Source organism: Drosophila takahashii, chromosome 3L (genome assembly GCF_030179915.1).
Source record: "Drosophila takahashii strain IR98-3 E-12201 chromosome 3L, DtakHiC1v2, whole genome shotgun sequence".
Lineage (NCBI taxonomy): Eukaryota > Metazoa > Arthropoda > Insecta > Diptera > Drosophilidae > Drosophila > Drosophila takahashii.
In genome coordinates, this window is record NC_091680.1 from 2,416,597 (window position 1) to 2,440,623 (window position 24,027).

Consider the following 24,027-nt stretch of genomic DNA (forward strand, 5'->3'; position numbering starts at 1 on the left):
GTATTTTTTTCTTAGAAATTTAAATTTGGACTTTAATGACTACGTAAACAAGGTGATGTTTTGCTTAGACTATGGCCACCGGTGGACCTAACCCAATCCTTTATTGGGCCACCCGGTGCAGGAGCATGAAGATGGCAGTCAATCCGAGACCCAAACTCACCACAGAAGCACCTGCATTCTTTCGATCCGCAATACTGCCATGCGGAATCTCATTCTCGGAGTCATCCGGCTTTGTTTCCGGAACAGCCAGCTCCTCCACGGCCAGCATGGTGGCCTCATTAATAGTTCTCAGCAGGGGATAGTTCTGACTCGATCTCCTTGGCAGTGAAGTCACCTTCTGGAAGTCCTCGTACGTATCCTCATCCAGCTTGCAATTGCCCAGGAAATCATCCGTATCCACTGACCACACCATCACTCCCGCTAATCTCTTGGTCATGGCGAACAGCACTTTGTTGGCTATGGAACGCGAACTATCGTAGGTCACCACATTGATCTCCTGGGTGAAGACGTTGCGCTCTGATCTGGCCAGCACCTGGCTGGTTTGGGGATCCCATTGGCGAGTCCATCCAGAGGTTTGATTGCTCAGCGTGTGGCAGATCTCGTTGTAGCCGAGGAATCCATCTTCCCGGGTGTAGGGACCCCTGAAGCCAACTCCATCGCTGGCGTCGTTGAGGTTTCCTTGGGCCACCGTTTTGAAGGTGCGTCCGTAGAATGGCAGACCCATCACTAGCTTCTCTGGAGGGGCGCCCAGTTTTAGGAGGTAGTCAATGGAGAATTTCTGGAAAAATAAATTATGGATAGGGTTTAAATTAAGGGTTTACGAAAATTCGATTTTAAGACTAAGGGCTGGTATTCAACCTAACAAAAAGTCATCCAAAACAAAAAACTTCAGTGAGAAAAAAGTCAAGAATCCTTAAAAAAAACATTTCAAATAATCTTATATCTTAAATAACTCTGATTTTAGGAAGGGTCTTTTTAGGATAAATATAATGTAGAATTTAACATAATATCTTAATTCGGTAACAATATGGTCCTGCAAGTTATTGTATTTTCTATACATTTTAATGACACTTCCAAAACTATAACTTTATAATATCTTAGATAAAATAACAAATTAAAAAAAATATATTTTATCAATTACAAGATAGTTAAAAAAAAGAAATCTTTACAACGATCCGAACTATTTAATAACCCTATTATAATAATAATAATAATTTTCCTCCTATTCATAATCGAAGGATACCATAATAACTCAAACTGGGGTTTATATCATTAGTTTTTGATACTCTCAGCTAATAAATTAGATGCACCGTGTAAGGTACATAAAATAGTAAAAACATTCCCGGAATTAATATTTTTCCAAGAAACTTCCTCAACAGGTGCTTCACACTCACCACACTCAGCGGATCATCCGCGGGCGCCGCAAGCGGTGCATTATAGCCCACTCTCTGATCCCAGCTGCCGTGGTAGTCGTAGCACATGATGTGCAGGTAGTCCAGGTAGCGCGAGATCTGCCGCACATCGTAGGCCTCATCGATGACCTTCTTGGCCGCTCCGATGGCGGAGGTCAGCAGCAGTCCGTGGTTATCGAACTCCTCGCGCAGCTCCTTGGTCAACAGGACGAAGTTCTCGCGATCGGCGGGCTTTCCCTTGCGCTGCGTGGGATACTCCCAGTCCAAGTCCAAGCCATCAAAGTCGTACTTCCTTATGAAGCTGGACACCTGCTTCACGAACCGACCGCGCAGCAGACTGTTGGCCACCAGGGTGGAGTAGTTGGCCGATCCCTCGTTCCAGCCGCCGATGGCCAAGCTGACCTTCAGATGCGGATGAGTGCGCTTCAGGCCCGTCAGCTTCTCGTAGCCACCCTTGCCGTACTCCTCCTTAAGGTCCTGCCAGGGATCTGCAGAGAAAAAATTATTTATTAGTACTAAAAAGGAAGAAATTAAGATTACTTTATTTATATCATCTAATAGATAACAGAAAATATAAAGATCAATTTGATATTTAAGGTTTAACTGTTCTTTTAACAAACAAATATATAGTTAGTAAATTAAACAAGTTTTTATCAATACACAATTTAAATAAAAGTCAATTAAGATTACTAGTAGTATTTTTATGAATAACAGTTATTTCCTTGACATTTAAAAAAAAAAGAAATAATTTAAAAAAACATGCTTACCGTGTTTTATATAACTTACTAAAAATTTTTAAAAAAAGCCAACCGTGCATGTTGTATAACTATATTTTTTTAAAATTTGTTTTACCCACAAAATCGCCATAAATCAAGTTTGAGTTTTATTTTTGATCACGACGAATAACGGTTATTTGTCAACTTTTATTATAAAAATCAAAAAATAACAGTTATTCTTTGAGTTTTACTTTATGAATCCGAAAATAACTGTTAAAATGTGATTTTTAACATAAAACTCATAACAGTTAGGGTCCCTGATTACTACATTGATATCATCTAAAAGATCTATTTGATATTTAAGGTATAGTTGTTCTCTTAACAAAAAAATATATATTTAGTAAATTAAAAAAGTTCTTATCAATACAAAAATTAAAGTTCATACTGTATTCAAAGTTCAAATTCTCTAAAATTTTGTGAAATATTTTTTTTATTTATGAATAAATTAAAAGAGCACTTATATTTTAGTGTTTTATATTACTTCGTATTATATTTTTTATAGGCAAAACGTTTTTTCTCAGACATTTTTAGAATCATTTATGGGGATTTCAGATATATTTAACAAAAATATAAAATTTTTACTGAAATATGTTAAACAACAAATTATCCTAGAACCTCAAAAACTTTAAAAGCTTAGACCTGAACTTATTTCTCTCTGTGTAAGCCATAAGGAAGCCTTTTAATTTGCATACTGGATATAAAATCGAACCGGAAACTCACCCAACGACTTGATGGCTGCCTGGGTGATGTCCAGACCCGCGAAGGCGTAGACCACATGGGTGCACAGGTTGGGATCGAAGTTGTCGATGGCATAGGCACCCAGCTCCGGTCGGTAAACAGCCCAGGTGGATATGTAGCAAACCACCACCTTATCGTGCAGGGGTCCTGGAAATAAACAAAAAAATAAGTTAGCAACCCCTTTGTGGTTAACCTATAAGACTTTAAGACTCACCTGTCCTGGCGGCCACTGAAGCCCACAAGCTGCCCGAAATGGAGGCCAGGAGGAGGAGCAGCCACAGCTGCGGTGGGGAAGCCCTCAGTCGACCCTTCAGCGTCATCTGTCTGTGGCTTCGGTTTTTCCTGGGGAAGAGTCAATAGATCCAGAATCGAGTTAAATGCTTTGCGGGGCTGCAACTGCAACTATGTTGTGACAACACATAATTCCAATTCAGCTCAATTGTCGGCTTAATTGATGGGCAAAAGTGAAAGGCACAAGAGTCATGTAAACCCTAAGAAAACTGGCGTACTGAAGTCAAAGTCTGGGTTGGGTATACAATATACTATATTGACTTCCCATCTGTTTGTTTTTAGAGGATGGGCAATCGGAATAAACCAAATATATGTAGTTCCCATCCGTTTGTTATAAGAGATAAGCAATGAATCGCTGACATGCAATGTTTTTATTTGCTTATTGTATTTCAAAGCAATGATTAATTTTGTATGCTCCTTAAGCTTGACATTGGTCAATCGAAATATTCAACAAAAATTTATAGCCTTTAAAGATAATACCCTCTTATTAGTCACAACCAATTAATTAATAAGTAGCACTATAAATCTATTAATAATACACACACTTAACATATTTTTGCGGAAGATAAACCGGCCAGAAAAACTGTTTGTCATCCGGAATTCGAAAAAAAGATTATTATTGTATTATATCTGAAGAATAGGATGGAAAGTTCTATACACAAAATTAGTATAAAACGCATATATAATTTTTGTTATTTTTAAGATTTATTTTTCTTTTTTATTCTTTAAAGTGTAATAAAGTTTCTTGAAGAACTACAGTACGAACCGCGTGAGTCACTGCAAATGGACTTAAAAAATCTAAATCAAGTCCGAATGTAATCAAAGAATTCGCTTTGTTCTTTATAGCCCGGCTTGGATCATTTAATTCCACAAAGTGGATATAAATGACGACTGGCTAGTGGCCTTTTTGAGTGGCTGGTCGAACCTGATTCTCAACTTTCGCCGGTGCGCCCTTAAATAGCTGGTCAAGTCAGCGAATCTTTGGTGCATCGAGCAGAACAGTGAATCATGAAATCCACACACAGTTCCAGACTGTTTTTTTATTATTTATCTTGCGAGGGTAAAACAAGTTGGCCTTGGTATCTCAAGTCTGATAACGAACGGCATGAATAGGCACTTAAAAGTTGGTAATATTGTGAGAGACGGAAAATATAGGAAGTGCGCACCGAGAAATGGGTGGAAAACAAAGCTTAAGAGGCGGTTTCACTTTCCGGCTTTTTACTTTTCCACCGAAACTTATGCATATTAATTTGTTTCTTTTTTATTAGTTTTTGTGGCTCAGGTTGCCCAGGCAAACCGGAATTTGGCGTTCATCACGAGTTTAGAGACCCCGACCCGTCTCGAAAAAAACATGGGTACGAAATCGAAAACGAGAGGAAAAAACCAGGCCATGAAGCCGAGAACAAACATCAGTTCAAATGGGGTGGGAGATGAACTCCCATTTTCGTACTTTGTAGGTTGCGCATGCGCAGCAGAGGAAGTCGAAAGCCAATTAACAAACACACACGATCGTTAAAAACCGAAGAGAAACCCTCAGGTGACATCGAAAAACAAGTACATTCACTGTTTTTTTTCTTTGTCAAGTTAAGTATAAGTATAGGTACAGTATATGTAACTCCGTTAGCGTATCGAATTTATACGGTTTGGTATTCTGTACGATATGCACTATGTTTTATTACCCGAACTTCTGTTATTCCGCTTTAACACTTTGCACCGCCTTCGTGGCCAGCTCGCTTATAAATGAACGCGACTCTCTTTCATCGGTCACAGCGGACCAGGCCACAGCGTAAATTGATACATATATTCGGATCCGGCTCTATAGAGCACTCAAGCCGAACCCGATCCACCCAGTCCGCATACAAAGTATTCTCCAAGAGCCAAAATGCCAAGACGTTGGGGGAGCAAAAGCCGCGCTCAGCATAAAACAAACCAGCGAAGAGCACGTACTTCATGAAGAGCAGGTTTTAAAAGACATTATAACTTTTAAGAGATCTTTAATTTAAAACTTACAATATGCAATTTTATTATCAAGTTTATAACAAATTAATAAATAAATTTTTTTTATAATTTGTTTTAATAACAAAAAAATACGAACATAAGATTAAAAAATATATATATATAAAATAACATAACGGCTTAATTTGGATGAATATAGAGCTTTATAAATTCTTTTACGTAAAAATTTTTAACCATTTAACTTTGGCTTTTATTTTTTTCCATGAACAATCATTTAACTGGTCTAGTTTGCCCTGGAAACTCTTTCCCTTTGTTTAAAAGACAACTGTCAGAAATCTATTACAATTTTTAATTCATACATTTGGTTTCCTCCTGATCGGTAGTCAAGTAATATTTCCTGGGCCTTTAAAAATATTATTAATTTCTAAAATATTATTAAAATTCAATAATTCCCGTTACCAAAACTCAGAAATATATTGTATCCATCCGCAGACTTTTTTAAAAGCTATCACCAAATCGCGCCAAGTCTATCGGTTTATCGGGCTTTTGGTGCCAGAGGAAAGTGCCATCGCTGATTTTTGGACGTAAACAAGTGCGTGCACGGGAAAACAGGAAAATATTAGCGGAGCGACAACCAAAATAGGCAAGAAACAGATTATAGAACTGCCCTTAACCAGCGATGGACGAAGAGAAGGATCCCGATCCCGTGGCCAGCGGAGCGGCATCCGCCTGCAAACGCCAGCGACGCAACACCGATTCCCGTGAAGATGGTAATGGTGATGGTGATGGTGGTGGCCAACTGGGAGACGCGGCGCAGATTGGGTAAGTGTGGTGGTCTACGTCTGTTAAGTAAGCTCTGCGGCTTGGATAACCAATTGATTTTTTTCCGGTTGCTTGGACAGCGAGGAGAAACACCAGGTGGCCATCAAAGGCACCACAATCACAACAATGACGAGCAACAACAATAACGAAGAAGAGAAGGTACAGGAGCAGCCGGAGAAAAAGGATTCTGAGGAAAAGGAGCCGGCAGAGGCGCAGGCTAACAAGGATTCCTCCCTTCCCGCTGAGGAACAAGCGGGCCCATCCCACCTGGAGTGTCAATTATCTCCCCACGCCGCCAGTTCCGTGCTGGCAGCCAGTAAACCAAAGCTCCCCAGTGGCACCGGCACCATCGACAGCGATGATGATGAGCCACCGGCGACTCCGCCGCTAGGTGAAACCTCCCCGGATCTCACTTCGCCCAGGTTCAACCAGCGCAACATACCGGCCACACGCTCCTATCGCCGCATCAGCATAGAGCTGGTGGGCACGGTGACCGACTCGGAATCCGATGCCGAGTTGCCAGAGCTGCAGACGGAGGAGGAGACCGAGGAGGCGGAGGGTGATAGCGATGACCCGGCGGCGGAGGCTGCTGCTGCTGTTGTTCCGGAGGACGATGTCTTCCACAGGCAGTCTTCCTCTGACAGTTCTTCCAACGACGAAATGGTGCGCTATTCACTCTCCAGTGAAAGTGATTCAACAATTGAGGTGAGACCTTAAACCTTAGCCACTAAGTAATTAAGTAGCTTTTTCTAGCAGGGTTGGAAAAATAACACACACTGTAAAAAACTTGTGTTATTAACATGTTAAATATCAAAGTGTTAGGTTCAATAAAAGTTATTGACTTGCGTGTAAAAAATGTATCCTACATTGCGTTAGAAACATAAATAACACGCATTAACACAATGAGTTTTTGAGAGAATTATATGTTTTTCTAGAGTATAAGAATTCTGTTGTGACAATTTATATTGTCAAAGATGAGCAAAGATGCTCTGGGGTTTTTCCACCAATTTGAAAATTATAACTCTAAAAGGTGCACTTCATGGATGGTCTATTTATTATCTACAATTACTTCGAATTCAGTTTTTTCACTTTACAATCTTCAATGCTGACAATGGTATCAATTTTAATTTATTATATTAGATTATTAAACGCGACCAGCGGCTGGGATGACTGCTTCTGTTCGATGCCCATAAAAGAATCGTCGATCGTTCTCTCTCTTGTGACTCCCTTTACATAAAACTCGGTTATAACAGAGTGGTGGGTTTATGTTCTCTCAACTACAGCAAACGTCCGAACATGCCGCCCCCAAATACTGAGTCCAGTATTTAAACCAAATTTCTGCACTTTGCTGTAAAGAAATAAGTGTCATTACGATATGTAGAGGTGGACAAAGTATGTACGTAATTAATGTTTATTCCGTAGCCTCTGAATAAGTAGCTAATGGCAATGGACAGATTTTCGACAAAGAGCGTTTATAAATTCCGGATGCCGTCTTAATAGATGCGACTCGAATGAGATTATCAGATCCTGGATGTAATTCGACTATGCGACCGAGCTTCCATTCATTTGGCGGAAGCCGATCATCTTTAATAATAACTATGTCGTGTAAACGCAAGTTTTCCTCAACCCGCTGCCATTTTGGACGAGATTGTAAGTGTGAAAGCCAATCCGAGCTCCAACGATGCCAAAAGGTTCGAAGCAGTCTTTGTCCTTCCAAGAATTGTGCGTTTAACGATTTATCCGAAGCTGATGGATTAGGTAGCGCCATCATGGAATCGCCAATTAAGAAATGGGCCGGTGTCAGTACTGCTAAATCCTCCATATCCGAGCTCAACGGGCAAAGTGGGCGAGAGTTCAAACAGGCTTCGATTTGAACCAAAATAGTTGAGAGTTGTTCGTAGGTCATGAGCGCCCCTTTACACGTGCGATGTAAGTGTGTCTTAACCGCTTTAACATTCGCCTCCCATAATCCACCGAAGTTTGGGCTGTGTGGCGGATTGAAATGCCATTGAATCTGCTGAGCGGTTAATTTTGGAATAACCGTTGCGATAACGCTTTGTCGAAACTCTTCATGCCAAAGGTTTAGGGATTTATCTGCTCCAATGAAATTGGTACCGCAATCGCTGTAGATGTGTTGGCAGTATCCACGTCTGCCAATAAAACGTTGTAGAGCCCACAAAAAATCCTGAGAAGACAATCCGGTAACAGCTTCCAAGTGGACTGCCTTTGTCGCCAAGCATATAAAAACTGCAATATATGCCTTGTATTTGTGGTGTCCACGAAACTTTGACGCTTTGATTTCTAGCGCACCGGTATAGTCCACGCCTGTGGCTTCAAAGGCTCGCTTTGGTGGGTTCACTCGATGTAAGGGAAGGTCTCCCATGAGCTGCGTGACTGCCTTCGGTCTGTGCTTGAAGCAGTCAACACATTTGTGCAGAATCTTTTTAACTGCCTGTTTCCCATTAAGAATCCAAAACGTTTGCCTTGTCACTGCCAGTGTAAGTGATATCCCGCCATGTAATGTGTTGAGATGAGCATTACGAATGACAAGTTCGGTAAAATGATGATCCTTTGGCAAAATGATCGGTGTGCGTTGATGCGGCGATAGGTGCAATGCATTTTTCAATCTCCCTCGGACACGCAGCACTCCTTCGTTATCTAGAAATGGGGAAAGTTGACTTAATTTGTTCGATCTAGATAAATGTGTTTTTGTCTTTATTTTTTGAATCTCCACCTTAAACGTTTCATGTTGCACTAGTCGGACAATGTGCCCTAGTGCCTGCTGAAACTCCTGGGCGGTAACTGGACCTCTCTGTCGAGAGTCCACGCGCGTTTGTGAATTGTGAATAAAGCGTCGTACGTAAGCCATTATAAACAGAAGTTTGTTGTAAGATGAAAACGACGTGAGTAAAGAGTTTGGATTTCTCTCAACGCAGCTGTGGGTTTGTAGAGAAAGCGATTTTTGCTCACACGAGAGATTGGTGCTATCAGGAATGTCAAAGATTTTGCTAGGCCATTGAGATTCTGGTAGTCGTAGCCAAGAAGGCCCCTGCCACCATAAATCATAGGCAGCTAATTGATCTGGATAGAGACCACGCGTCGCGCAGTCTGCAGGGTTATCTCCGGTGGGCACATGTCTCCATTGAGATGCAGAACTGGACTCCAAAATTCGTCCTACACGATTCGCTACGAATGTTTTCCAATGTAAGGGATCCCCCGCAATCCAATAAAGAACGATCGTTGCGTCGCTCCAGAAATAGGTCGAAATGGGATGCGTTGGTTGATCTATTTGCTTGCAGAGCCAGTCACCCAGTTGTGCGGCGAGTACAGCTCCACATAGTTCCACTCTAGGAATTGTCAACGGCTTTGTGGGTGTGACTCGACTCTTTGCAGCTATGAGATGCGTGTATACCGAGTTATTTGTATGTTGGACCCGCACATAGGCACACGCTGCGTATGCCATAGAAGAGCCATCACAAAAGATATGCAGCTGCAAGGATGCGATGGTGCTGGGTAAATACTGTAACCATCGGGGTATTCTCAGTGATTCAATTTTAAGTAAATTGGTGCAGTATTCTTTCCACTTGTGCTGAATTACTGGCGGTACCGTTGCGTCCCAAGCTAATCCTGCTGGAGTGCCATCAGCCTGTTGAATACGTATGCTCCAGACTTCTTTGAGAATAACCTTGGCGATGATTATGACTGGAGCAACGAAACCTAAAGGATCGTACAGACGTGCAACTGTAGCAAGAATTGATCGTTTAGTGAAAATTTCATCAATTGTAAATTTTAATTTGAAACCATAAAAGTCTTCCTTGGGGTGCCAATATAGCCCCAAAGTTTTAATGGACTCTTGGTTTTCGATTTCCAAAATTTTGGAATTGGACATGTGCTCAGGAGGAATAGAGTTCAAAAGACTGGGATGATTTGCTGCCCATTTTCGAAGCTCCATACCAGCTGATTGAAGTGCCCCGATGACATCATCTCGAACTTGAAGGGCTCCCTTAATTGTCTCATGTCCACTTTGCAAATCATCCACATATATTTCTTTTCGTAAAACATGTTCTGCTAATGGAAATTGATCTCGTTCATCCTGAGCGATCTGATGCATGATGCGAATGGCTGTGTACGGGGCTGATGCTGTTCCAAACGTCACAGTTGTTAAACAATAATCCTTTATAGCATTGTTTTCCCTTTGCCAAATAATCCGTTGGAAGTGTGTATCCTCCGGGTGTACATCGATGCAACGATACATTTTCTGAATATCGGCCGCAAAGACATATTGTAAAAATCGCCAATTGAGAATGACCCCACCAAGGTCGTTTTGTAAGGCTGGGCCTATACAGAGAATGTCGTTGAGCGATTTTCCATTTGATGTCTTGCATGAGGCGTCGTACACAACTCGAAGTTTTGTGGTGCTGCTGTCCGCCTTCAGAACTGCATGATGGGGTAATGTGCATGCAGTATAACTGATTGAGCCTCCTTTGTCCGCCAGGCGATGCTGTTCTTCTGAGGTGATGGCTTCAGTTATTTGGTGCAGCTCGAAGTATTCCTCCATGACCTTTGAGTATTGTTCATACAGATCTGGTTTCTTTTGGAATTTTCGCTGTAAAAAATGAAACCGATTTAGGGCAGTTTGTTTTGATTTTCCTATGGTTTGGTTAGGATCAAATAAGGTTTTAAATGGTAGGCGCACCATGTACTTTCCATTTGGTTGGCGTATATGAGTGCGTTTAAAGTGGTCTTCGCACCATTGTTCTTCCGCAGTGTAGAGACGGGTTGTACTTACTGCTTCCAATTCGAAGAATTTTTGAACTAGAGTTTCCAGATTAGAATGATGACATTGTATGGATATCGTGTGTGTCTGTTTTGGCGTAATTCTGCCAAAAATGATCCAACCAAGTTGCGTGCATTGGGCAATTGGTTGATCGTAAGATCCTCTCCTGATTCCACTCATCATAAATTGTGGAATGGTGTCCACGCCGAGGAGCACATCTATGCTATTAGTGTGCATAAAATTTGGGTCGGCGAGCTCCAACCCAGTTAAATGTGGACACGTTGGTAGAGTTAGATTCGTCCTTGGTAAAGGAGAAGTCAGGGTACGCAAAACGAAGGCATTTTCCACCCACATCTTGAATCCTGAATTAGTAGTTGAGCTTAAAGTACATTCGGTGCGATATTTGCACCTGTTGGTGGAATTCCCTCCTACCCCTGATATTTCTGCTGAGACTGGAAATCGGGGAAGCCCTAGCGCTTGGACTACAGTTTCCGTAACAAGGGTACCTTCTGATCCATGATCGATAAGGGCTCGGACCACCGCTGACTGACCTGTGGCATTACTATGAAGACGAACCAGAGCAGTTGCGAGAATCATCGTATGAGGTGTTGAATGTGAGGCTGACGCGCTGATGAGCTGTGTGGTGTTGCTAGATGCTGTCAGACCCTGTGAGTTGAGACTAGTTATGTTTCCTGCAGACTGCGCGACATCACTAGCCTTTACCTGGGTTGGGAAATGTAAGAGAGTGTGATGGCGTTGTCCACATTGTAAACAGTTTTTGCTGCTGTTACATTTTGACAGAGAATGGGTGGGGCTGAGGCAATTGAGACATACCTTACTGCGGTCAACAATAAGTTTGCGAGCGAAAGAATCCTTTGCTAAAAAGTCTGGACAACGACGTAAGATGTGTTGGTCATTGCAATGAGCGCAGCGAACAGAGTTGGTAGTAACCCCTGAAGTATGGCAGCTACTGATCCTGGTTTGTGCGTTGCCTGAATGTTTGATGACGTTTCGTTGGAAGCCGTTGACTCCTTGTGGTTGCCGTGGTGGAGGTGGAACCTTGCGACCTTCAATTATATCGATGCTAAAAAGTCGGTTGTTGAGAAATGATTCCAAAGTGAAAAAGGTTGGGATTTCCTTTGTACTCCCAAGACTGTGTTCCCAGGCTTGGATAGTTTGCGATGGCAGCTTAGTGGTGAGATGATGCACAATCCAATGATCGCAATTGGCAATTGCAATGTTGAGGCGTTTGAACTCATTGATGCAAACGTTGGCAACGTTTAACATATGTTTTAGTTCGGCTGAACTTTCTTTGGAAATTGATGGCAACTCATATAGGGTATTCATATGATGCATGAATAACAATCGGGGATTATTATAACGCGTAACAATGAGACTCCAGGCGACGAGATAATTCGCTTCAGTCAAGTCCATTTGATGCACGTCTTGATCTCGGTCCGCTGGGAGTGCTTGCTTCAGAAAGTGGAATTTTTGTATGCTGGAAAGTGCACCATTATCGTGAATAAGTTGTTGAAAGACATCATGAAAGGCTGGCCATTCAGTCAGCTTGCCAGAATAACTAGGTACTGGTAATTTTGGTAGTTGAACTGTAGAGCCAGGCGCTTGTAGCATGGTGGTGTTGTGCATCGTTGAATTAGAATGGCTAGGAGTAGCGTCGCTGGGAACTGTTGGAAACCGGGTCTCGAAGGCGTCTCCAATCTCGCAATAATATGTTAAGTAAGACTCTTCAAACCTTGCTGCTAGTTGAGAGGTAAAATATTCATGTTCAGGTGAGCAACCGTTCAATAAAAGAGTTTGATGATTGGTGTCGAATTCCTTTGAGAAATTTTCAAGTTTATTTATACGAGTTTGAAAATAGATTTTAGTTTTTCTTGACTGACTATCCTTTTTAAAATTTTGATAAAGTTGTTTAACACGTTCAAAAATATCAGCTTGAAGTATATGTAGGTTTGATAGGCTGGCATCGCTGGATGCCTGCCCCTGCTCCTGGTCTTTATCTGCTGCCATGTTTCAGCTTTGATTGTATTACTCTTATACACTGAAAAATGTACTCAATACTTTGTCAACTCACCAACACACCACAACGACACTTACCCCTTTCAAGTTGTGACGTAACGAAATTGAACGAAAAGTCTGGAAGTCCAAGTGAAGTCGCTCCAGGTTTGACGAAAAGGTGTGGGGGATGCGACGTGATAGATTTCGGCAGCGAAACAGCTTCTCTCCAGCATCTAAATTAACCCACGTTGACTTCGGCAAAGCGATGGATCGGCAGGGCAGCGCAGTTGGAGGGTAAAGCGTATGGGACGATAGTGTAACAGCACTTATACATGTGCTGCCGTTTGCTGGTTATATGTAGTTGCGAATGGAAAATTTATAACCATGTGCCAGATTTCACAAAGTTTAGATCCAAACTGATTAATTAATTCGAAAACAGATTAGTAGATAATTATTCCAGAAGGCGTGATTGGATGGGTCCCCTCATGGGCCACCAAAATGTTGTGACAATTTATATTGTCAAAGATGAGCAAAGATGCTCTGGGGTTTTTCCACCAATTTGAAAATTATAACTCTAAAAGGTGCACTTCATGGATGGTCTATTTATTATCTACAATTACTTCGAATTCAGTTTTTTCACTTTACAATCTTCAATGCTGACAATGGTATCAATTTTAATTTATTATATTAGATTATTAAACGCGACCAGCGGCTGGGATGACTGCTTCTGTTCGATGCCCATAAAAGAATCGTCGATCGTTCTCTCTCTTGTGACTCCCTTTACATAAAACTCGGTTATAACAGAGTGGTGGGTTTATGTTCTCTCAACTACAGCAAACGTCCGAACAAATTCATATATGCTTTGAAATGGTTAAAACTAACATATAAGATATAATGGCCTATATTGGTTTTTCATATTCCCTTCGATTCGTTAATGTCAGTGAAATGTAATTTTCATTTGTGTTAAAAACACGTCGTGTTTATAACACATTGTGTAAAAAATACAAGTGAGCTAACAATTATTTTTCACATTTTAACGCTTTTGTATTTGACACACATGTCAACAATTTTATTAACATGTGTGTCAATTTCCAAATCCTGCTAGTCATAGGTTAATTGCCTTATGAACCTTTACTAATCACCTTAAGAATCAACAGGACGACGTGGAGTTCAACGAGCACGTGAATGCCGACGACCGTGCGAAAGTCGACTGCGCCGTGGACGAGGCGATGTGCAAGTGCAAGCCCCAGTACTCGTGGAACATTGACCAGGAGCTGCTGCAGCGGGAGCACAACATAATCAACCGTATCGGTTGGCGTGGCGGCCACACCTCGTCGCAAAGCTTCGGCCAAGGCTACTATGGCTCGCGCCAGGTGGTGGAACAGTTGACCCTCCTGAGTTCCCTGAACAAGCACGATGGCTGCGTAAACTGCCTGAATTTCAACCGCGCCGGCGACCTGATTTGCTCCGGCTCCGATGATCTCAGCATTATCGTCTGGGACTGGGCGAACGACAAGGCGCTGCACCGTTTTCGCTCCGGCCACAGCATGAACATCTTCCAGACCAAGTTTATCGACAGTGCCGGCTGCCTGGACATTGTGTCCGCCAGCCGAGATGGCCAGGTGCGCAGGTCAGTCATCCCACCCTCTGGAGGCACCATCAAGCCCATGCGACTGTACACCCACAGCGATTCGGTGCACAAGATAGTGCTGGTTCCGCACAGCCGTCACGAGGTGATGAGTGCTGGCGAGGATGCGGCTGTCAAGCACTTTGATTTGCGCGCCAGCAATGCCGCTAGCACAATGCTGCGCTGCGTCTACCACGATGAGAATGAACGCGGTCGTGTTCGCCTGTTTAGTATCGCCCACCATCCCTATGCGCCCGAGTTCTGCGTCAGCGGTTCGGACGATAAACTGCGGGTCTACGACAAGCGCAAGCTGACCAAGACCCTGCTGGAGATGACGCCTTCTAATATAGAGGATGTGAGCATGTGCCGCCCTGCGAACCAGGCAGCCTAATCTCTGTTTTTTTTCTTCTCGTGTCCAGGAGAAGATCACGCAAATTACCTGCGCCGTTTACAACCACAGCGGCAGCGAGATATTGGCCTCATACAGCGATGCGGGCATCTACCTTTTTGACAGTCGGAATACCAAAGACGGCGAGTATCTGCACTGCTACGAGGGGCATATGTAAGTTTAGGGAGCATCACTAGTATGTCCTGGTACTCATATTACTTCTTGTGCTTTAGCAATAGCCGCACCATCAAGGGAGTGAACTTCTTCGGACCCCGTTCCGAATATATTGTCAGCGGCAGCGACTGCGGCAACATATTCTTCTGGGACCGGAACACAGAGGCGATTATTAATTTCATGAAGGGCGACCATGCCGGCGTGGTCAACTGCCTGGAGCCGCATCCCTGGATGCCGGTGCTGGCCACCTCGGGCCTGGAGCATGACGTCAAGATCTGGACGCCAAATGGACCTGATAGGGTAGGATCAATTAATAACTACACAGAAAAACACCGATATGAAATAGGGTTATTTCTATGTTATTTCAATTTAAGATTCAAACATGTCAACATGATATTTTATCATATCAAAAAAATACCAAGTTTAGTATTTTTTGAGAAAACTATATAAGAAAAGATTAACATAATCTTTATTCATATCAAAATGATCTTTAAAAAATATCAAATTGACCATTACCAATTTTTTTCTGCGTAATAATATATAGATTATGCTCACCAATTTAATCTCTTTTTCCGCAGAAGGTGCCCGACGAGGACTCGCTGAAGCAGACGCTGGAGCGCAACTTCAGGCGCAACATTGTGGACAGAGGTGACTTCGACATCAACCAATTCCAATACTTCATCCGTGGGTTTCTGGAGGGTTCTGGCTCGCGTTCCCGTTCCCGCGTCCGCCCCTTGAATCGCAACAGAATGGCATCCTGGCTACCTCATGGGCGGCAGCATAGGGAAAATAGCTCGAGCACCAGCAACGGCTCCAGTCCCTCCAATCCCACGTCCCAGCGGCGCAGCAGCAACAGCTCCGACGATGCCAATGGCGAGGGAGCCGCCGCAGCCGCTGCGCTGGACACCCTGCACTGCCGGACGCAGTGAGGCCGCAACCGTGGATGAGCTTCAAAAGCCCTCCTCGGTAATCTTATAATTTTCGATATTATAGATACTATTAGAAAGCGTTTCCGAAGCTGTGAATTTGTAACCGTAACACATAAGTGCGCATATTTTATTTTTAAACAGGGTTTAATAAATGCTCATTGAAAAAAATATTCCGTGCTTAGTCGAGTTGTCTTTAGAAATGACTTTAAAGCAAAGGGTGGGCTCACTTTTGTAGGTGTAGTATATTCTTGTCATACAAGAATTTTAACGAGTAGTTCGAAATACCATTTTCTTTATCTTGACTCCATTTTTTTTAAAGAATTTTTTCTTACATGCCATTAATTTAAAATAGTTTGGTAAATAAAGAGAATCTTTAAATTTTTTTATATTTTGAGAGATCTATATTTCTGTGATTTTGTTTTTTATTTAATGTAGTACATTAAACAAATTTAATAGCATTTTCGATCCAGGGCTTGAGCACAGCCACATTAGCATAGACTCCAGGGAAATAGGGATGAGCACATTCATTGCCAGTGGAAACGATGCCAACAAGTTTACCATCGACGACCAGAGGACCTCCGGAGTCTCCCTGACAGGAATCCTTTCCTGAAGCAGCGGCACAGATCTGATCTTTAGAAATATACCCATAAGACCTTCTACAATCATTCCAATCCACTATGTTCACTATGGTCTTTAGAAGGTCTACCGATGACGGTCCTTCATTTTCGATATCTCCCCATCCGGAAACCAATGCGGGTGTTCCACTTGCAGGAGCTTGATCTGCCAAAGGAATAGGTCTGACGCTGTCACCCAACTGGAGTTTGGTCTTTAGCCGGATGACGGCTATATCATTCAAGTAGTATTTATGTTGGAAATTCTCGTGCCGTATGATGTTAGATATCTGCACCACTTGGCCTCCTTGGTTCGATTTTGATGAACCCACTCTCACGGAGTACTCTTCTGGATTATTGGACTCAACACAATGGGCAGCAGTTATAACGATCTCGTCACTAAAAACGACAGCACCGCAATCATATTTGCCCAAGTATTGAAGGAAGGCCTGCCATGGCACCTCGGAAATGTTCGCCGTCTGTCCTCCGACAATCCTTTCCGAAATCGATATAGATCCGGCGGCGATCAGAGTTGCGCTGGAGATCAGAAGAGCCCACTGGATGAACATCTTGAAGAGAGTTTGAGTTGAGAGTGACTTTAACCCACACCCAAAAAAAAGTAGTCATCAATATGCCCCTATTTAGGTGTCAATGTGACACTATTGAGTGGAAAAAAATCTTTGATCCGAACGTCATTAAATTGACCCTATTCTGGTGTCACTTTAATACTTTCGAAAATATTAATTTGACCCTATTTGGTGTCAAAGAGCCACTAGCCGGTGTCATTTTCTTAGTATTAAATAAAATTTAACATTTGCTTGAAAGCTCCTGTAACCATTCTGCCATGGCAAAAATTAATATGGGCATGGCTCAGGGGCCAAGGCGCTAGGCTCTGATATTATTTTGTGCTCGGGGGAACGAGGTTCGAATCCCGCTCGCAACACCTTTTTCTTTTTTTTTTATCAGTAATCTAACACAACTTAACATTTTTGTTCTTAAAATGATATATTTGCATTTTAAAAACTTTTTACCTACTCTTATTTATCTGGGTTTCGAACCGGGGACCTCTCGCATCAGAGGCAGACGCCTTACCAACTGGGCCATCGAACCATTTTGCGCGCGAGCGAACACTTGACAAGTATAAACGAAATCGATACTAGAGTAAAACATCGCCGAACTTCGAACTTCGAAAATCAAAAATGATAATTATTGGGAACGATGTGAACCTAGTTTTATCAAAATGACACTATTTAGTATCAAATACGATTTTTCTGAAAACGCGGTGTACTTTTGACACTCATTTGGGAGCAAATTGACCCCAAAAATTTGATCCTAGGGGCAGTGTCATTTTAACCCACAGTTATTAAATTGACACTCAGGATTTTTTTTTTGGGTGCAGAAGAAGCCACTCTTTTATAGGTATTCAGTTGCGGTTTTCGTTTATCTAACACAGGAATGTTGGCGAATACCTTGAAAGTCACAAACCTAATAGAATCTACCAAGGAAAGTCCCCTAATGCTTAAAATAGAAGCCAATTAACATTTTTTAAAGTATACCTGAATGTAGTTATCAATTTGAAGGCTAATTTTATACATTTGGCAAACACTTTTGGTGATAACCAATAAAGAAAATGTTTTAGAACTTTAAAAATAAAAACCAATTAAAGTTACATTCTTATTTTTGTTAACTCATTTATTATTTTCTGTTCGGTGACAGTCTTAATTTGAAGGCAGGATTTAGTTCAGGGTAATGTAATGTAACAAACATAAGTAAATTCAAAAAATCATATAAGCCTTTCGAAAAGCCTTTGTCGCTGGTCTGGCAGATGAGGGCCACGCTCCTTTCGATTTCGAGGATGAAGACAGGATGCCGATATAAAGACCTGTTTATGAACTCCCTGCACTGCCGGACGCAGTGAGGCCGCAACCGTGGATGAGCTTTTCGATTTTCGATATTATAGATACTATTAGAAAGCGTTTCCGAAGCTGTGAATTTGTAACCGTAACACATAAGTGCGCATATTTTATTTTTAAACAGGGTTTAATAAATGCTCATTGAGAAAAATATTCCGTGTTTAGTCGAGTTGTCTTTAGAAGTGATTTTAAAGCAAAGAGTGGACTCTCTTTTGTAGGTGTTGTATATTCTTGTTATACAAGAATGTTAACGAATAGTTCGAAATACCATTAACATAGAAACCAATTTTCTTTATCTTGACTGTAAAATTATTTTAATGCATTTTTTCTTGCATGCGTTAATTTAAAACAGTTTGGTAAATATAGAGAATCTATAAATTGGTTAATATTTTGAAAGATCTATATTTTAAATTATAGCGAAAATAAATATGGTCTGTGATTTTGTTTTTAATTACTTTTTTATTCAGATTTTCGATATGTATAAAACACTTTTTTAATGAAGTACATTAAACAAATTTAATAGCATTTTCGATCCAGGGCTTTAGCACAGCCACATTAGCATAGATTCCAGGGAAATAGGGATGAGCACATTCATTGCCAGTGGAAACGATGCCAACAAGTTTACCATCGACGACCAGAGGACCGCCGGAGTCTCCCTGACAGGAATCCTTTCCTGAAGCAGCGGCACAGATCTGATCTTTGGAAATATACCCATAAGACCTTCTACAAACATTCCAATCCACTATGTTCACTGTGGTCTTTAGAAGGTCTTCCGATGAAGGTCCTTTATGTTTGATACGTCCCCATCCGGAAACCAATGCGGGTGTTCCACCTGCAGGAGCTCTATCTGCCAAAGGGATGGGTCTTACATTGTCACCCAACTGGAGTTTGGTCTTTAGCCGGATGAGGGCTATATCATTCAAGAGGTAGATATAATGGTAATTCTCGTGCCGTATGATGTTAGATATCTGCACCACTTGGCCTCCTTGGTTCGATTTTGATGAACCCACTCTCACGGAGTACTCTTCTAGATTATTGGACTCAACACAATGGGCAGCAGTTATAACGATCTCGTCACTAAAAATGACAGCACCGCAATCATGTTTGCCCCTCTCAAGAAGAGAGACCTGCCATGGCACCTCTGAAATGTTTGCCGGCTGTCCTCCGACAATTCTTTCCGAAATCGATATAGATCCGGCGAAGATCAGGGCTGCGCTGGAGATCAGAAAAATACACTGGATGAACATCTTGAATTGAGTTCGAGTTGAGAGTGACTTTAACACAGAAGAACCCACTCTTTTATAGGAATTCAGTTGCGCTTTTCGTTTATGTAACACAGGAATGTTAGCAAATACCTTGGAAGTCACAGACCTAAAATAATCTATTAGGCTAAGTAACTTAATTCTTAAAATAGAAAACATTTAACATTTTTTAAAGTAGGTATACCTGAATGTAGTTATCAATTTGAAGGCTTATTTTATACATTTAGCAACAACTTATTGTAATAACCAATAAGGAAAATGTTTTAGAACTTTAAAAATCAAAACCAATTAAAGTTACATTCTTATTTTTGTTAACTTATTAATTATTTTCTGTTCGGTGAAAGTCAAAACTTGAAGGCAGGGTTTCAGGGCTAATGATATGTAATGTAATGTAATTCTATACATTCTATATTATATTTTAACAAACATAAGTAAATACAAAATATTACGGTCGGATCACATATTAAACAAGAAAGAACGCTATAGTCGGGTTCGTGTCCCAACTATCTAATACCCGTCACTCGGCTAAAGGGAGTGCGAGGGAGATGGATATATAACCTTTTTTTGATTGCGCATAACTTTTTGATTAATGATCCGATTTGAAAAATGTCTTCTGCACTTTGATAGGTATATAAACAACAAAATTGCATTTATACTTCTCGGAAATCTTTAAAGGTATGGGCGCCAGACACATTTTAAAATCGTTTGTGGGCGTTAGAGGGGGCGTGGCACTCGGCTAAAATAAACTTGCGCTGCGTAAAAAGACAGACGGACAGACGGACATGGCTATATCGACTCGGCTAGTGACCCTGATCAAGAATATATATACTTTATAGGGTCGGAAACGCTTCCTTCTCCCTGTTACATACTTTTCACGAATACAATATACCCTTTTACTCTACGAGTAACGGGTATAAAAATGTCCCTATGTTCTAAATTGTTTTTTTCTTCTTTCAATATGACTGGTATGGAGGGGCGGATTAAGACAATTCGCCGCCCTAGGCATTTTTGATTTTGCCGCCCTAGACTGCAGCCAAATTTTCCTTAACAGTCGAGATTTGCCGCCCTACACTCATAAAAAAAAATCGAAGAATTTCCTTAAAATCTAGAAAATTCTTTCTTGAATTTTTGCCAAAGGCGACCTCACCTTTGTTTCAAGAAATGGTTTTTTTGAAAGGCACCATTAAAACCAGAAAAAATATTTCTTGTTTTAAGAAATTAAATTTCTTAAAACAAGAAAGGGTTTTTTAGAAAGCCACCATAAAAACAAGAAAAAATATTTCTTAAAACAAGAAAGGCGATTCTTGTTTCAAAGGTGGTTTGTTTCTTGTTTCAAGAAATTAAATTTCTTAAAACAAGAAAGGGTTTTTTAGAAAGGCACCTTTTGAACAAGAAAAATTCTTTCTTGTTTAAATTTCCTTTCAAGAAATTTTATTTCTTGATTTAAGAAATAATATTTCTTGAAGGGAAGTTTTATATTAACACTGAAACCCTAAAAATAAAATGTAACTTGGTTTTTTCTTTTGCATATTTTATTTATTTAAATTTAAAACATTTAACACTGAACATTTAAACAATTTTAAATAACACATTTTTGACTTAAGAAAACATTATTATAACCAAATATGTAGTTGCAGGCATAAAAAATTATTTTCTTCGGCTTTCCTCATCTGGAAAAAAAGAGTTATTGGGATATCAATGATTTGTTTTTAGATAAGAATAGATAGATGTTTTTAGATAATAGATAATAATGTAATGTTAATAATAGCCAAAATACAAACACGTTGGTCAGACGACCGAGAGAGGAGCAAGACAGGTAGAAAATGAAGAAGGAAGGGTTGAAAATCTAATTTCAGAAAGAGCCACATACATACATATATATTTACATACAGTCCTTTGCGCGAAGGGAGACCGAATGTAAGCAGGTCAGATCATGACAATTTTAAGAAGGAGTAGAGAGAAACGTCGCGACGCGTAGGTCAAGCGAGCGAGAGAGAGGAGCAGAATATGAAAGGGTTGAAAATCGGGTTTCAGATCGGGTGAGCCGCGTACATGCATAGATATTTACATGCATACATAAGTATGTCAAACAAATACAACATATTTTTCTTACCTTAGAATGTTTTAAAACAAAATTACAGCTTCGCTAAACAAATTATTTGGCTGATGCAACTGCAGGTATTTTCACTCTGAAAAATAAATAAAATGCGAGTAATAAGATAAAGTTATTATAGAACTCTACAGCCACAGATTTATATACAAATGTATGTATGTACGTAGCTCTTAGCTAAAAAACCATTCAACTAAATTGGTATACGCTTGGTAAAGAGATTTGAAATTTATCCTTTAATTACATACATACAATTGTACGCCCGCTATACAAAAAATTATATATTTACATACCTTTGAATATTTGGAAAAAGGCTTAACCTCTTATCCGCTTGAAAATCACGTCCATCACTCACGAATTTTTTTCACAACTGACGCTCGGGGGATCAGAGAAGTCGGTAGCCGGGTAGGCCCTTCGTCCCACTTCGTTTTTCTTGTCGTTAACATTCGGCAGCCGAAGGAAGTCAATGGCTACTTTCCTATATTCTAGGGTCATTTCATTCATATATTCAAAGGTGATTTTGTCCTAAAATACGTACAAAAATGTTTTGGCTGCGACGGCAAAACAGACATATGAGATTTTCATTTTTCTATTTTTAAGAAAAATTCTTTCTTGAATTTTTTCCATCAAGAAAGGTTTTCTGTATTCAAAGGCCAATTTTCTAATAACAAGAAATTTTTTTTCTATTTTCAAAGGTAGGCCGATTCAATGGCGAGATTTCCAAAATTTAGAAATTAATTTTTATGAGTGTAGGCAGCTGCCACGCTTCGTTCGACTTCAAGGACGTGGAGTGGATGCCGATATATAGAACTGGTTATGAACTATCACAGCACTTGACTAGAACTTATATTTGACACGTTTGAAATATCCATAAAGCTATCTAACAACCATCCGGCAGAGAAAAAGCTTAATAAAAGCCATTGAACTAACATATTTTATATAGCTGAGTTGAGAAATAAACCCACTCTTTTATAGATCTAGTCAAGGCTTATCAAGAATGTCAACGAATAGTTTCGAATTCCGAAACCTAATCAAAGGCATATACTAAAAATATATAATTTTTTATTAGAAATCAACTTTTGGTAAACAATTTAAATAGGGTTTTAATTTTTTATTAGGATTTTCAGTATGCTTCAAACTGCACACTTATTTACTTTCGTACATTAAAGATTTAATATTATCTTCGATCCAGGGCTTGAGTACAGCCACATTAGCATAGATTCCAGGATAAAAGGGACGAGCACATCCTTTGCCATTAGAAACGATGCCAACAAGTTTACCATCGACGACCAGAGGACCTCCAGAGTCTCCTTGACAGGAATCCTTCCCGGGAGCAGCGGCACAGATCATATCTTGAGTCATAAACTTATAGGACTTTCCGCAAACATTCCGATCTACTATATTCACTGTGGTTTTCAGAAGGGTTTTCGAATTCACCCCTTTATGTTTGATAGCTCCCCATCCGGAAACCAATGCAGGTGTTCCACCTGCAGGAGCGCTGTCTGCCAAAGGGATGGGTCTTACACTGTCACCCAACTGGAGCTTGGTCTTTAGCCGGATGACGGCTATATCATTAAAGGACGAGCCGAAGATTTTTAAGTATTTATCGTGCCGTTTGATGCTTGCTATCTGCACCACTTGGCCTCCTTGGTTCGCTATTGATGATCCCACTCTCACTGAGTATTTTTTTAGATTATTGGACAAAACACAATGGGCAGCAGTTAAAACTATATCGTCACTAAAAATGACAGCACCGCAATCATGTTTGCCCCTCTTGAGAAGTGAGACCTGCCATGGTACCTCGGAAATGTTCGCCGGCTGTCCTCCGACAATCCTTTCCGAAATCGATATAGATCCGGCGGAGATCAGGGTTGCGCTGGAGATCAGAAAAGCCCATTGGATGAACATCTTGAATTGAGTTCGAGTTGAGTGTGACTTTAACCCAGAAAACCCCATTCTTTTATAGGTATTCAGTTGATGTTTCCGTTTATCAAACACAAGAATGTTGGCGAATAGTTTAGTGCCCTCAGACCTAAAAGAATCTAACAAGCAAATTAACTTAGTTGTTAAAATAGAAACTAATTAAGATTTTTTGAAGAATACCTGGATCTAATTATACAATTTGAAGTTTATTTTTAGGAATATACCAAACATTTTTTGCAATAGCCAATTAGGAATAGTTTTTGGAATTTTAAAAATAAAAACCAATTAATATTTATTTTTTT

The 24,027-nt window shown here is 40.6% G+C and overlaps 6 protein-coding genes and 1 long non-coding RNA gene across 11 annotated transcripts; 1 reads left to right on the forward strand and 6 right to left on the reverse strand.

Annotated features, from left to right (window-relative positions):
- Nucleotides 1-9: 9 nt before the first annotated feature.
- Nucleotides 10-5,049, reverse strand: Cht2 (Chitinase 2). 2 transcript variants are annotated; one of them, XM_070215417.1, is made up of 5 exons: nucleotides 4,897-5,049; nucleotides 3,141-3,268; nucleotides 2,909-3,073; nucleotides 1,395-1,900; nucleotides 10-778 (listed from the first exon to the last, which is right to left on the reverse strand). In XM_070215417.1, the coding sequence occupies exons 2-5, from the start codon at nucleotides 3,244-3,246 to the stop codon at nucleotides 101-103; spliced, it is 1,455 nt and encodes a 484-aa protein (XP_070071518.1). In that variant the 5' UTR covers nucleotides 3,247-3,268; nucleotides 4,897-5,049; the 3' UTR covers nucleotides 10-100. The 2 variants fall into 2 exon arrangements, with proteins under 2 accessions (XP_070071518.1, XP_016996441.2); XM_017140952.3 differs by lacking the exon at nucleotides 4,897-5,049 and adding an exon at nucleotides 4,668-4,812.
- A 475-nt stretch (nucleotides 5,050-5,524) lies between these two features.
- LOC108056913 (DDB1- and CUL4-associated factor 8) lies at nucleotides 5,525-16,063 on the forward strand. Of its 2 annotated transcripts, none has more exons than XM_070214565.1 (6): nucleotides 5,525-5,995; nucleotides 6,076-6,700; nucleotides 13,937-14,770; nucleotides 14,835-14,977; nucleotides 15,037-15,277; nucleotides 15,556-16,063. In XM_070214565.1, exons 1-6 carry the CDS (start codon nucleotides 5,853-5,855, stop codon nucleotides 15,904-15,906), a joined length of 2,337 nt encoding a protein of 778 aa, XP_070070666.1. In that variant the 5' UTR covers nucleotides 5,525-5,852; the 3' UTR covers nucleotides 15,907-16,063. The 2 variants fall into 2 exon arrangements, with proteins under 2 accessions (XP_070070666.1, XP_016996443.2); XM_017140954.3 differs by having other exon boundaries at nucleotides 5,526-5,995; nucleotides 13,946-14,770.
- Nucleotides 6,975-13,655, reverse strand: LOC123003078 (uncharacterized). 2 transcript variants are annotated; one of them, XM_044394540.2, is made up of 2 exons: nucleotides 12,888-13,655; nucleotides 6,975-12,831 (listed from the first exon to the last, which is right to left on the reverse strand). In XM_044394540.2, the coding sequence occupies exon 2, from the start codon at nucleotides 12,798-12,800 to the stop codon at nucleotides 7,407-7,409; it is 5,394 nt and encodes a 1,797-aa protein (XP_044250475.1). In that variant the 5' UTR covers nucleotides 12,801-12,831; nucleotides 12,888-13,655; the 3' UTR covers nucleotides 6,975-7,406. The 2 variants fall into 2 exon arrangements, with proteins under 2 accessions (XP_044250475.1, XP_044250476.1); XM_044394541.2 differs by having other exon boundaries at nucleotides 6,975-10,601; nucleotides 10,785-13,655.
- Nucleotides 16,064-16,279: 216 nt separating the features above from the next.
- LOC108056870 (trypsin beta-like) lies at nucleotides 16,280-17,142 on the reverse strand. The gene has a single exon (XM_017140892.3). The coding sequence runs from the start codon at nucleotides 17,084-17,086 to the stop codon at nucleotides 16,346-16,348; it is 741 nt and encodes a 246-aa protein (XP_016996381.2). The 5' UTR covers nucleotides 17,087-17,142; the 3' UTR covers nucleotides 16,280-16,345.
- Nucleotides 17,143-18,918: 1,776 nt separating this feature from the next.
- On the reverse strand, nucleotides 18,919-19,682 carry LOC108056867 (trypsin beta-like). Its single transcript, XM_017140887.2, has one exon. The coding sequence runs from the start codon at nucleotides 19,675-19,677 to the stop codon at nucleotides 18,937-18,939; it is 741 nt and encodes a 246-aa protein (XP_016996376.2). The 5' UTR covers nucleotides 19,678-19,682; the 3' UTR covers nucleotides 18,919-18,936.
- Nucleotides 19,683-20,923: 1,241 nt separating this feature from the next.
- Nucleotides 20,924-22,530, reverse strand: LOC138912998 (uncharacterized). 2 transcript variants are annotated; one of them, XR_011418563.1, is made up of 4 exons: nucleotides 22,341-22,530; nucleotides 22,096-22,280; nucleotides 21,806-21,881; nucleotides 20,924-21,362 (listed from the first exon to the last, which is right to left on the reverse strand). It is a non-coding gene; the product is annotated as an uncharacterized lncRNA (long non-coding RNA). The 2 variants fall into 2 exon arrangements; XR_011418562.1 differs by having other exon boundaries at nucleotides 20,925-21,362; nucleotides 22,096-22,514.
- A 368-nt stretch (nucleotides 22,531-22,898) lies between these two features.
- On the reverse strand, nucleotides 22,899-23,905 carry LOC108056866 (trypsin delta-like). Its single transcript, XM_017140886.3, has one exon. The coding sequence runs from the start codon at nucleotides 23,756-23,758 to the stop codon at nucleotides 22,949-22,951; it is 810 nt and encodes a 269-aa protein (XP_016996375.2). The 5' UTR covers nucleotides 23,759-23,905; the 3' UTR covers nucleotides 22,899-22,948.
- Between the last annotated feature and the right edge of the window lie 122 nt (nucleotides 23,906-24,027).

Excerpts from the sequence above, each read along its gene's own strand:
- Cht2 (XM_070215417.1), bottom strand. The coding sequence starts at position 3,246 with ATGACGCTGAAGGGTCGACTGAGGGCTTCCCCACCGCAGCTGTGGCTG. Across the intron at positions 1,901-2,908 it reads GGCAGCCATCAAGTCGTTGG|ATCCCTGGCAGGACCTTAAG; the intron begins GTGAGTTTCCGG and ends TTTTCTCTGCAG. Across the intron at positions 779-1,394 it reads CGGATGATCCGCTGAGTGTG|AAATTCTCCATTGACTACCT; the intron begins GTGAGTGTGAAG and ends TTATTTTTCCAG.
- LOC108056867 (XM_017140887.2), bottom strand. The coding sequence starts at position 19,677 with ATGTTCATCCAGTGTATTTTTCTGATCTCCAGCGCAGCCCTGATCTTC.
- LOC108056913 (XM_070214565.1), top strand. The coding sequence starts at position 5,853 with ATGGACGAAGAGAAGGATCCCGATCCCGTGGCCAGCGGAGCGGCATCC. Across the intron at positions 5,996-6,075 it reads GGAGACGCGGCGCAGATTGG|CGAGGAGAAACACCAGGTGG; the intron begins GTAAGTGTGGTG and ends TTGCTTGGACAG. Across the intron at positions 15,278-15,555 it reads CGCCAAATGGACCTGATAGG|AAGGTGCCCGACGAGGACTC; the intron begins GTAGGATCAATT and ends CTTTTTCCGCAG.
- LOC108056870 (XM_017140892.3), bottom strand. The coding sequence starts at position 17,086 with ATGTTCATCCAGTGGGCTCTTCTGATCTCCAGCGCAACTCTGATCGCC.
- LOC123003078 (XM_044394540.2), bottom strand. The coding sequence starts at position 12,800 with ATGGCAGCAGATAAAGACCAGGAGCAGGGGCAGGCATCCAGCGATGCC.
- LOC108056866 (XM_017140886.3), bottom strand. The coding sequence starts at position 23,758 with ATGGGGTTTTCTGGGTTAAAGTCACACTCAACTCGAACTCAATTCAAG.